We start from the raw sequence: 13,298 nt of genomic DNA on the forward strand, positions 1-13,298 counted from the left end.
TTCTTGAAATTCCCGCAATTTTTTATTCCGCAAACGAAAAGGAAGTGGATCTTTTATAACAGAGAATTATTATTAAATTGTTATTTTATGCATATAAAAAGTATTCTATAAAATCGTAACGTATTAAAAAATTGGTTACTGACAGTTTATGAATGCTTCTCCTGTAGAGAATAGTGGCATTTTTGTCACATAATAGTCAGTGTTTTGATCAGGCTTTTCCGAGCGAAAAAATATACCCCCGAAAAGGAAAATATCGTCCCACGTGGGGACTCGTTTAATTACAAGTTACGTTATTTAGATATGCATCTGTTCCGTTAATTTTTATTTCAGAACAATGGTGCAGGTGAGTAGAAACTTTTGAGCATATTATATATACGGATTTCCGTGGGAATCGTCAAAATCAGTGCATTTTTCTATCGGGTCTATTGGGAATTTTTGATTGTTTTTTTTCCGCTGTCATCCATTAGTAAATAGGAAAGATGGCAGCAGATTATTGCGCTTTTTTCCAGTGCATCCGCGGATCCGACATTTTTCTTAAAATTAAGCCTTTCCGTAAATTTTCACGCGAAACTTGTACGAAAACATTGGTTACGATCCAGTTTTACGCATGGAATTCAACGCATGCTTCATTTTTATCCATGAAGCGCTGTTAACGTCGAAATAAATGAAATATCAAAGAATTTTTATGTGCCGGACTTGTGTCAAATACGGTGTACGAGTGCACAGAAATATCGAGTGACTTTGTTAAACGTAATCCCGGTCTACACGAGGCGAAAGTTTTAATGTTTCGTGAATGAAGAGTCGACCGTGAACTCATTTTTTTTTAAATATTTCATTATGTTTCATTAAAATATGAGAAAAGATGAGGGTATAAAATCTTCATATTTTTATTATTATAAATAAATATGTCGCGACTGTTGCGGTTGATGTTAAATCTTTTTTTGTGAATAACATATGAATTTTTACAGGCAATTGATGAGATGGAGCAAAGGGATCTCCCACAGGCATTCCGCCTACTTGGGGAGATGAATGCTAATGTTCTACAAGTAAATCAACTTGTAGACAATATGCTGGTTCGTGTAAAAAATGGAGAGATTTCCACAGACAAGGGTCTTAGTTTCTTAGAAATGAAATATCACATGTTACTTTCCTATTTGATTAATTTGACTTACATAGTTTTAAGAAAATGTTCAGGAGAGCGTATAGAAGGAGATCCATCAATTGATCGTTTAATTGAAATCAGAACTGTCCTAGAGAAAATCCGACCAATAGATCACAAACTTAAATATCAAATAGATAAGCTTGTTAAGACTGCTGTAACTGGTACTACTAACAGTGATGATCCAAGTAATTTTAAAGCAAATCCAGATGCACTTATTGGAAAAATAGAGAGCAATGATGATGAATCTGATAGCGATCAAGATGGTGAAATGGATGGTTTCAAGTCGACACAGTCGAGGAAGTCTAATATTTATGTACCACCAAAACTTGCTGCAGTACACTATGGTTTGTTATTATTATTTCTTATGCCGTAATATGTGACAGTCTGGTTTTATAAGATAAACAAAATTATTGTTATCATTGTAGATGGAGATGAGACGGTTGCAGAGAAAATGCGTAAGGCAGGTGAAAGAGCTCGCAGACGTGCAGTTTCAGGTGCGGTTTTGAGAGAATTGAAAGAGGAATATTTAGATGCACCTATTGAAGATACTCATGGCCTCAGCGAGAAACAAATCAGTATGGGTCGTGAAAATAAGCGAAAGATAGAATACGAAGAAACATACATGACACGTTTGCCAGTAACTAAACAAGAGAAACACAGGCGTCGCATGATGACTACAGTTGGTACACTTGGAGAAGAAATTACATCTTTTGGAGAGTCATCTGCTGTATCTGCTAAGAAAAGGAAAACTCAGAAAAAGGGTAAAGCTAAAAGAAGTAAGTTTCACTGCATTTAAAATTAATTGATCGTGCAAGCTCTTAAAAAAACAATATCTTTAACATAATTGTTGTTTAGGTTTCAAGAAAAAACGGCATCACTAAATCAGCTTTATAACAGTTCGAAAAGCTGAATTTCGTACAGCATTAATAATTAAGGTAAAATGCAAAAAAAATTTACTTCGATTCTTCTTGACAAAAGCAGATGCCATTAATACTCGTTAATAAGTTAAGCTAAATAACTCATAACATCTAGTAATTAAAGATAAAAAGCAACCGTCGACGGTGAAGTAAAATAGCACGATGGTAATTTATTACTGCATAAGACATACTAATGGTCGTGTAATTGATAATTATAGTTAATAATGATTTTAATCTTTAATTGTTGTCTGAAATCAATTTTTATCTATGGAGTTGAAGTATTCCGTGAATTGCAAGAAAATATTCCAATATATGAGAAAATAATGTCAAGGTACATACGAGCTTAACTTATAAAAAAAAAAAAGAAAATTACGTGTAACCGTGACACAATTAATCAAATAATGGATTTCGGCTCCAAGATTTAAAATTGTAAGTTAAACGTAAAAGTTGAAGGCAGAAGACTTTTCTGCTTTATTTTGAGATATTCTCCAGCTATAGAAGAGAGAGAAAGGAGAGAAAGAGAGAAAAAAAGAACCGGTAACATAGCAGGAGGGATGATATTGAATTAATTGTTACAGAAGCGTAAAAATCACAAGACATTCAGTGCAAGCATTAGAAAAATTCAAACTTTAATAAGAGACAAGTGGTTCTAGAAATTGCAAAGCGTTCTGCAACTTCTAAGAATAACGTTCATCGTGCGATATCGCATGTCTTAGGATTTTCTCGCTATTTTAGAGTAGTGAAGTAGTTAATAGTTTTACTATTATATGTATATTTCGTTTGTGTTTTTCCCCTGGTGAACTGTTGAGGCTATTATATCTCGATGTGAGTCATATTTTATGTTAAGTTTCACTTTTTTTTCTTTTTAAGAGGAGAAAAACAATGTGTTCGTGCATTGCATTTGTTGTTTTCACTTTGAGAATTAATTTCACTTAAGTCGTTAACTTATATTAAAGGCAATATAAGGATAACACGAATGTGTCAAAATTCAAAATTGATGTCGTCAATTTCTCGAATACTATTTTTATGTTTACTGCGTTTAGTTTCTTAGGGAGGGGGTATGTGTGATATTGTAAGAAAAACTTATATACGAAGACTAGAGCGACCATCACTTCTGCAATAGCATTAAAGGTGTTTGTACAATCAAATTGCAGGAAGGTATCCATCTCTTGCACTTAAATAGGTTCCATTTTTTAAATGTTAGATATAAAGATTGGGTATCTATTTACTTGGATATCCAAAGAAGCAATGTTTCCTTTTAAAGTGAAGGGAAGGGTAATGTTAAATGCACTTAAACACAGATCGTACATGGATATTTGTATCCGTTGCTTGTTCCTGCAGAAGTGATCCGCATTACCTTAAAAAAAGTACTAATTCGCTATATGCTAACCAAGGGCTCAACCATCCATAGATGTTATATTTTTTACAAAAGTGTTCATAGATTGAGCCAACTTGGTAATGCATGATGTTACATGTGCCCTCTCTTTTTCAATCTGTGAAGATGATTAAAATGTGATAAATTATTCATGAAATAATAGTTAATGAAACTAACAAAATAGCACAATTGCTGGGCATTATTTACAAGTGCTAGCAAGCCTAATGTCAGCAGCCTTGTCGTATTTGGTAAATGAAGTTGGAATACTGAATAGCGGGAAGATTTTGACACGATTAATGTCAAAGTAACTCTTTTTTAAAAGGATGTCTCATGCACGTTTAACGTACGGCATATTCTGAGAAAAGTAATAATTACAGAGATATCAATGAAGCAGGTTTCAAAATTTGCCCGACATTTGGTTTTCTCATACTTTATAAATAGATGATAATTTTTGAAAACACACTTACAACTGGTGCAACTGTAAGTCCAAAATACTGATCCGCGTGTGTGCGCGCGCTCGAGCGTGTGTGTATATTTATATATACATAGAAACGTATTTCTTCGTTTGTATACATTACAAACTGTTTATAAATAGCGACGAGAAGAAGATATCATGTTGCTTGCAACAATATAGAACTATTACAGATACTAACGAACAGGATGAATTATGGTTGTATATGTTTATTAAGTACAAAGTTTTCTACCGCACACACGCACGCACACACACACCAATATGCTTTTACATATTTTGGACTTATAGTGAAAGTGTATGGGTGTGAAGAATATTCATACGAGACACATATCCGCACACAACATATAGCAGCAAAGTAATAGGATTACATTGAAAACACTACCTCAAATCAATAGAAATATGGATTTACAATAATAGAACTGCATCAGTTACGTTTACAATGTTGGTGTTGTGTCGTTTATTTATACATTTCACTGAACAACAGCCTTTTTGTTGCGAGATACAATATCGGACATATATATTATGCCTTATGGAGAGACGCGTCTAGGATTTGTTATCTCCGAGCCTGCTTAGCGGGTCTGAATCTTTTAATAATGTACAAAGAAAAGCACAAAGCATGTAAACGTCACTGTGGGCAGTGAAGTTTTAAAGTAGTCCTTCAAATCCAACAACGCTGCCGAATACAAAAAACTAAAAAGAAGTAACAAGATATCTTTGCAGCAAGAATAAAAAAAAATGAGATAAGGATGGTTTATTGACTACATTCATAGTCTGAAGAATGTAATGTTTTATTTATATCGGTGAATTTTCTATAATTTATGTACTATGACAATTCAATGTGTGTGAACGAGCGAAAGAGACAGAGCGAAAATGAGAAAAAAAGAGAGAATTTACCTGTATATTACAAATGGTTATTATAAACGAATTATTATTATTATTAATTATTATGATTATTATGATTATTATTATTACATTATCATTATGATCATCATCATCATCATCATCATGTAGAATGCTTCTTACTGACTGAATAAAATGTTTTCAATGTCAATTATTGATTTACTTTGGGAGTTTACTTCTAATCCAAACTTAAAAAAGGACATAAAATCTTTTCGGTACCGATGCAGATTTGGAAACAAAAAGCGTTTTATTTAAACTGTACAATTAAAAATGCTTAAATTTCTCACAATTATCAAGCAATGATTTTTCTCAGTACAATATCTATCATAATTTTTAAAAATTTCGCAGAAAAATCCTATCCTCCATATCACCAAGGGTGGATCGATTCTGACGGTCGAGTAAATACATTCGAAATATACGTCTACATACATATGTATATAATCTTTTTACTAAGGCAGAATTAGACATTTTCCAATAAGTAGTTGATCAGAATTTTTTTTTAAATATACTTATATCTTAATGTTTATTCTTGGCATTTGTTCGAAAAGTAAATGAGTAAAATTAAAAAATACAGTGCTCGTATGCATATGCACGATGTTATATGCATGTATATAAACAGAGGCTTGCATAGGTAATGTTCGTATGTACATTTTTTGTTTCGCGGTTCTCTTGTCTGAATCCCGATTGCTAGTAATTTTTAAAGGCTGCGTTGGTAGCACCGTTTTAAATGGAATTGTAAAGCACTCTCGTGTCGCTCGAGTCTACCTTCGCTACGTATATCAACGACACAGACACATCTCACCGATTTCTTTCGGACGGTCTGCCTCTGCCTGTCGTTGATCCGTGGCACGGCCAACGTAGTGGTAAGTTATTTATCAACGATAGAAATCCGAGTGTCAACAACCGACGTTAAGCATGATAACAAGTGAAACACTAGGTGTCAAGTGTTTGATTGGCATGACATATATCTTTCTGCTCCCACGATTCAGATTTTATGTCAATGCTAGACGTGCTAATTGTCTGAACAAATTCCAGCAAATTCGTGCCTACGACTGACGACAGTTGATTCGTGTCATTCTCCTCGCGACCTATAAACGATTCAAAGCTCGGTTATTCATCTTAATTATTCTTTAGCGTTCTTTCGTTCACACTTTTCAGTCTTCCGCCCTTCTTCTCCCCACTCCGATTTTCTCCTTTCTCTCGCTTGTTGTCTCTCTTTGTCACTCACGTATTTTCCCTCTTCTTTCAACGTTCCGTACAAGATGTCGAAAGTGCGAGGGGCGCTCACATGGATACCGTATAAATTATTTTTATCGCTACGAGACTACGATAAAATGACCTGCCATCGTTAAAAGGCGAAGTTTGCGCTACTATCAGCAGGTATACCGAATATGTATTGTTTGAATTCGCGTTTATATGCGAATTTTTCGGGTTTTCTCGTCTTCGTTCGTCATAGCTCATTATTTCCTTCGCAAACCACCCTCTGTTCTGTAGTTATTTTTAAATCACCCGCGGCGCAGAACTATACATCGAGATTTGGAGATTGCTCTTTTTTAATGTTATCGAAGCATGTTTAAAGTGAATACTTTAAATAAAATTTTATTTACTAATTAATCGGACAAAGCTGTGAGTCGTTTTCATTTCAACCTATGCGATACAAGAAATTTGTGTAGATTTTAACATTTTCTACAGGTGAATGTAAAAGAACAGCTTTGCACTGTAAGTACACATTCTTCGGAAGAATAATAATTTCAAAATTACTACATAAATGTTTTGAAAAATGTCAATAACAACTGTTCAAATATGTAGTTCAGCAAACAGTAGCACGTCTGCTTCATTATTGTATAGCAGAATGTTGTAAAAAGCTTTGGCAGTGTTCAAGGAGAAATCTGTTAGAAAAACGCTTACATATCGTTTTATTGCTCGTAATACATTCCCAAACGGTACATTTCGAGCGTAGTAGACTTTCTAATCACGTGAAAGTGGATTTATTTGAAATTTACGATTTCAGACGTGATATAATTTTAGTAGTATATATCCTATTCACTTCTCATAAGGTAATGATAATAATTAGCTATTTTGTTTTCTAAGATTTTACACAATGGCCGCTACACAATTAAACAGGGCTCGAACCATAAAGAAAATCGAAAAACCTCGGCCGCTGAAGCGGAACATGACTAGTAAGTTCTAGTTTATATTTGCAACGTACATTTATTGTTATGTTAAATTGAACAATCGTATTTTATAGTGGAGGACATAGTTTCCTTAATCGACAACGTTGCAACGCGACTGACTAATGTCTTCCATGACCAAACGCTACAAATGAGTGTAGTTACAATGTGTAATCATCTGAAACTCTATGCCCATCAATTAGAAGCTATTTACAAAGGTAAATAGAATTTAATTAATTAATTACATTATGAGCATTATAAGAGTTTTCTTAATATTGGCTTGTTATACAGATCAGCTGGATAGAGCTTTTGTGGCAATTAGAAATGGAAGTCAGGACGAAAAATTAGATCTCACGACTAGGGTTCATCTGCTGGAACTAATAGAATTAAGAGCTAAGCAATGGCGCCACACTGATTCCATGGATGTGTATTATACACAAAAACTATCACATTTGGATAATGTACGTTATCTTACTTTTATTTTTCCTAGTGTAAAATAAATGGGTTTTAAAAATATTCTCATAATGTTGTAGGCAGAAGCAGCTCCCGACACACCTACAAGCGTGTTATCATCACCTCTGACAGTTTCTTCACCTACTGCAGCACCTATCTTAGGCCCTGGTGAAGTCATAAAAAACAGTGGCAAATTTGTTAAACCAACGCGTATTCCTGGGAAGAACTATTGCAAAGATGAAGTTGTTATACGTAACAGTGATTCTGGCAAAGGTAAAGACAATGCTATATATTTTTAGTAGAACATGAATTCTACTATTGATGTAGTAGAAAGTTCATATAAATCTTTGTAAATCGTAGTACATGGCATATTTTCTTGGCGTCTTAAAGGTTTAATTTTATTTTATATTATCGTGCACTATATTTCTAGTTTCAATTTTTTGTGCTTCATGTGTCACGTTTTTTTCATTTCTATTATAAGTAGTAAGTATTATTTTCCTATTTCTAAATTATTTGCACAAAAATATAGTGATGGGAATAAAAGGGCGGCGGGTTCACATGATCGAAGAGCTCAGCCAGACAATCATCTCCTTCCAGCGAGGTAAACAAATAATTTGCAGATGGCTTGATAGCATTTTGCTCATGCATTTCGAAAATTACTAATTGTTTACTTTTTAAATGTCTGTTACATATCCTAATATTCTCATTACAACAAAAATTACATTTTACAAATAAAATAGTTGTATAATTGAATTGCATAAACTGCGAGAAAAGAGTGACAATATACTTTATGAACAGTACATGTATATATTTATTTATTTTGTGTTTTAACATGTATTTTTACTTCTACTTGCATGAAACACATGTTTTATGTTCTTTACTTATTTGTTAAAAGATTCGCACACAGAAGTGATCAAAACTATCTTGCTAAAGCTTCGGATATTTAATTGCTCACATTATTTTTTTATTGTGCAATTGATAATTATTATTATCGTGTAATTATCACCAAGTATATCGTGCATTGGGTTTGCAGCTTATTAAGAAATATTGAAATACGAATGATTTGTTATAAGGAACATTTCACATTTTTAATACAAATAATTTTACCGCTTAAAATCGCTTACTACAGTTTCACATGCACTTAAATATTAAAGTATTCTTCTTTCACAGAGTATCTCGTCTACAATTAATACCGATCTTATTAATGTCTTAATCTGCCAATAATTTGTCTTGAAATGTTTGGAAAGTGTCTATATTTATGTATGATACATTAACCATAATACAGATCGCTTTTATCAAACAAACTTTGATTATGATAAAGTTTTAATACATACATAATAAATACATTAGTCCAATGTGTCTTTTTTCGCAGTAAACCCTGGAGCTAAAGAACGACTTGTCCAAATCACGGGTACTTCCGAGGACAAGATACAGTGAGTTTAATTTCTTTTTACGTTGATTTTTTTGAACTTTCCGATATATACTTTACACCTGTTGTATTCTTTCAACAGTTATGCGAAGGACTTGATAAAAGATACGATTCAACGAAATGCATCACCGGTGAGATTGGAGCAAGGTGGAGGAGAAAAAGGAGCTATGGGAGGTTCGAGTTCTTCGTTAAATAGTAGCGCATCGGATGAGAGCAACCGACTGCAACATCAGCAACAAAATTCCCGCGTACGTTCGCTCCTCCACAGCTTCTCCACCAACGACGCCAGTATAGGCGAATATAAATATACGGTTACTGTTGGCAACCAGTCCTTAAAGATTACAGGAAGTAATCTGGATCTTGTTAGGGTAATCATATTTTTGAATCTTAAACGTCCGCGTACAAATCTACGATTGACATAATTTATTTTAATCAAGGATAGATTAGAGAATATATTTTAATATATACGTTACTGCATATGTATCAGACTGCTAAGCTGGTTTTGGATGAATATTTCTTGGGAGATCCTGAAAATTTCACGAGCGGTATAGAATACTTTAATTTTGAAGAAGAGCCAGCTTATTCTGTCTCATCTTCCAATTCGCAAAAAATATCGTTGACACCAAGTAATATCCACGATATGAGCCGAGAATTGATTATGGACAGTTCAGCCACTTCCGAAAGCGAAGAAACATATAAGCCACTCATAATTTCCGAAACAAATCCTTTGACTGAGGAAGGTAATTGGCTAAACTACGATCGGATATTGGAGTTGTTTGTTCCAATGCCCATGATCAATATTTAATCGTACATTTATCTAGTTCCAGAAATCAGAGAACTCACGTACGAGTTCCTATTGTTGTGTTCAACAGGTCCATATGCTAAGCGACCGCCTGCGGATTGGGCTCGAATTCAAAAGGAGTGTCCCAACATTGTTCGCAAGGTACATCGATGTGATACGAATGCTAATCACTGGATGTGCAATAGTGTTACTTACTAACACTCTCTTTTATGTTGATATAACTTAAGGGGAGAACCATGTGCAATGTCTGGTAACTTAGGTGATCTTTTGGAATTCTTTTATTCTACTAAAATATTTATTAAATCGATTTGATCCGATCTATTACAGGTTCTTCCCTTAATGCCACGAAATTAATGATATTCGTTTAAAAGTTAACTATGTTTCCAAGTTTTTCTTTGTTGACGTCACAGAAATGTGCTAATTTTAAAGTAACTATTATTATAGTTCTATTATGTTCGTTTAATACTCGCATCTCGATATTTATTTCTATAATATTGAAGACAAAGAATAACTGTAAAATAAGAGACTTAATAGAAAGAAATCTCTTGCGTTAGTATGGGTTGCTTGTGATTGAAATATGAAATGTAACTATTAATTTTATTGGTTAACATTAAGTCACGAAGTCGGCTCTCTAAAAGTACGCGCTGGTAGATCTCTGCGCGAAACAAATGTACTTAAACCAAAGATTTCACGTTACTACTATAGATTAGTTTATACATATACTTATTTATATATATTTATTATATTCACCAAAAAATCACTGTGTTATCAGTATTATACGGTAAATTTGTTATATCTTTAAGATATTTATTTCTGTTTTTTTTATTTAGTAATCTTATATTCTAAGGTTAATTACCTTGGACGTGTACTAATATATGTCAATATTTATATTTACATACGATATATATTAGTACAATGTAAAAGTATGATCTATTAATTCTTCTGTTGTTACGCTGTAATCTGATATTGCGTACTATGATTTCATTGAGATACATAAGTTTGTTATTGTTATTGTCTATGTATTTCCATTTTATATCATTAAAATGACAAAGATCTCTACTTTGTTTTTAACGAAATAGAAATGTATACTGAAAATTTTTAAGTTAACAAAATGTGTTATACTACGAGACATTTGTTTTGACTCTTTATGATCTTCTTGTTTTTGTGATACTTCTTGTTTTTTACTCTTCGTATGTATTATTAATTGTTTCAATAATTATATAGTTTATATTATAAATGAAGTTGAAGAAGTTAGCACTATTCTTAAGTTTCCTCCATTATTATTATTAAGCACTACACGGGGAAAGTATTAAATTTTAAACATGATGTAAGAGATCAAAAATGATTTATAATGAGAATAGTATTGTAAAACTTCGTGAGACTTCGAAGATAATAAAGCGTTTTTATTTATTGTATTTAAAAATATCGTGTAGTATCAGTGAGTAACAAAACCGCGACGAACTGTTCTTCTCTTTCAAACGAACTCGTGTAAAAAGCTTTATGACAGTACATTAAGAAGGCATGCACGTTACTGTAAATCATTTAACACTTGCTTTATAAATCTAAAGCATGCTGCTTGTAACATCATACCAAGGTAAAGTAAATCACCGATACGTTTCATAAGACTTAATTGTTTATCAATTCTTATAAAGTACTTATCATTTTATTTAACAGGCACCGATTCGCTGGTTCGAACCGGAAGCATACAAAGCTAAGGTAGCAGCTGCTGATCTTGTTACGGTATTGCCAATTGGAGAAGGGGAAACGGATCCGGAATGAAGTTAAGAAATTAACATTTTTCGTCTTCATGAAATCGTATGTATTAATAATAGTCTTTACATCGATTTTTATCTCGATGTATTGTGATAAAATTAAAAAAAAAGTTCAGCATAATGTTTGTTCGTCAGTGAACAAATATATGCAAACGCTAACAAACGAGCGAGACAATCGGTATTGCTCCCTTCAAGTACAGTAATAAGAAATGACCGACCAGCAGATATATTGCAATAGATGTTCATAAATCTGTGCGTATTTACATCTAAATTTTCATTGAATAATGAACACACTTTCTAAGCATTTATGCTTTTATATTACACATTTATACACTGCAAATTCAGAATGCCATTGTTAACTTATTTTTATTGAACACAATATGATGATATATGAACACATTATTATGAAAGACAATAAGCGCTTTGTACGATGTTAGTATAATAGATCAAGTAATTGAATTCATAGGACCTACGAAAATTAATATCATGATATTATCATGAATAAAAAATATCATGATATATTAGTGCATGTTCAGAAATATTGTAACAGCATTTTTATTGACAAATATTATTGTTAATTAAATGTGTTAGATACCAATTCTGAATAAGAGAAGAAAACAAGAGAAAGGAAAAATAACAGTAATTACACTAACAAAAAGAATGGACATATTCGTCCTATGGTAGAATTACAGTTGGCCACTTTAGAATGTAATTTACGTAAAAATCCAAGACAATTTTTTCTATGTAACACTCGCTTGTTACATTGTAACAAAAATAACAGATACTGAAACAAACAGTGATTTAGTCTAATCTAGTCTACCTATTTAAAAAGTAGGAAATACCATTTTGGTAATTATTCTGCTGTGACATAACAACCAAAAAAAGATTTCATTTAATCTCGAGATTTTATATTTTATATACTAAAATGGTAATGCTATGTGCAGTATGATACATTAATGCTGCGATAGAATGAGAACAGTAACGATGTTCATTTTTAGTCACTTGTATTTCACAATCGTGTGACACATCTTTTGAGAAATTGTTTTACTACTACAATTGATCCACGGTTGTGACTTTTTATCCGTTCTTTTAAAGATAAACATAAAACATTATCTTTATAATGTATTGCGATGGTTCTGCCAACTTTTTTTTTTATTTGTGCTCGTAATATTTATTGAAAGTGTTTCATTAGCCAGAATGCTGTAACTTGAAGATGTGTTTCTACATTTCCCCAATTATTCTATAATATTATTTCTTTTCACATTACTTGTATCACTTATTCATTGTTTGTATTTTTAAACGACTTTCTATTGTTCTTTTGCGTTTCATACGCTCATTTAGTGAGTTTTCTGGCTTGAAACATTAATAAGAGGAAAATATTTTCATTTATTTATTTAATATCAAATGGAATCGTACTGCACGCATGTGGGACGTTATGTTTGTAAGTTTTTACATCGTTTAATATTTATTACAAATTTTCATGATTATACGAATTAAATTATTAGTAATTTATTTCTATTACCACTAACTACAGTAATAAATTATATTATTGTACTTTGCTCTTTAGTAATAAATCAATAAAAATCAGAATGTCTTTTTGATTATGTTTCTCGCACCTTAAGGTACTACAAACATCAAGTTTATTTTCAATTCCGTACACAATATGATATGAAATATATATTTGATAACTGAATGCTCGGTCGTAGTTAGTAAGAGAACGTCCAATATATCGAAAAAACGAACCAATCTTCCGTCGTTATAAGTTTTATTATTCTAGCATCGTATAGAAATGGTAATGTCCGAAATGTACATATACGTTCAATTTGTGCACAGATCACATTGTAC

General features: G+C 32.4%; 2 protein-coding genes across 5 annotated transcripts; both read left to right on the top strand.

Moving 5' to 3' along the window:
• The first annotated feature begins 222 nt into the window (after nucleotides 1-222).
• Nucleotides 223-4,867, top strand: LOC144475397 (neuroguidin-A). Of its 2 annotated transcripts, none has more exons than XM_078191268.1 (4): nucleotides 223-343; nucleotides 969-1,506; nucleotides 1,588-1,938; nucleotides 2,018-4,867. In XM_078191268.1, exons 1-4 carry the CDS (start codon nucleotides 335-337, stop codon nucleotides 2,041-2,043), a joined length of 924 nt encoding a protein of 307 aa, XP_078047394.1. In that variant the 5' UTR covers nucleotides 223-334; the 3' UTR covers nucleotides 2,044-4,867. The 2 variants fall into 2 exon arrangements, with proteins under 2 accessions (XP_078047394.1, XP_078047395.1); XM_078191269.1 differs by lacking the exon at nucleotides 223-343 and adding an exon at nucleotides 394-868.
• Nucleotides 4,868-5,538: 671 nt separating this feature from the next.
• Mxt (Eukaryotic translation initiation factor mextil) lies at nucleotides 5,539-13,044 on the top strand. Of its 3 annotated transcripts, none has more exons than XM_078190955.1 (11): nucleotides 5,539-5,689; nucleotides 6,918-7,006; nucleotides 7,075-7,215; nucleotides 7,289-7,458; nucleotides 7,531-7,723; nucleotides 7,980-8,051; nucleotides 8,823-8,883; nucleotides 8,962-9,247; nucleotides 9,367-9,619; nucleotides 9,701-9,822; nucleotides 11,356-13,043. In XM_078190955.1, the coding sequence occupies exons 2-11, from the start codon at nucleotides 6,928-6,930 to the stop codon at nucleotides 11,458-11,460; spliced, it is 1,482 nt and encodes a 493-aa protein (XP_078047081.1). In that variant the 5' UTR covers nucleotides 5,539-5,689; nucleotides 6,918-6,927; the 3' UTR covers nucleotides 11,461-13,043. The 3 variants fall into 3 exon arrangements, with proteins under 3 accessions (XP_078047081.1, XP_078047083.1, XP_078047082.1); XM_078190956.1 differs by lacking the exon at nucleotides 5,539-5,689 and adding an exon at nucleotides 5,704-6,206 and having other exon boundaries at nucleotides 11,356-13,044; XM_078190957.1 differs by lacking the exon at nucleotides 7,980-8,051 and having other exon boundaries at nucleotides 11,356-13,042.
• Nucleotides 13,045-13,298: the final 254 nt, after the last annotated feature.

This window comes from Augochlora pura, chromosome 9 (assembly GCF_028453695.1).
Source record: "Augochlora pura isolate Apur16 chromosome 9, APUR_v2.2.1, whole genome shotgun sequence".
NCBI classification, from domain to species: domain Eukaryota; kingdom Metazoa; phylum Arthropoda; class Insecta; order Hymenoptera; family Halictidae; genus Augochlora; species Augochlora pura.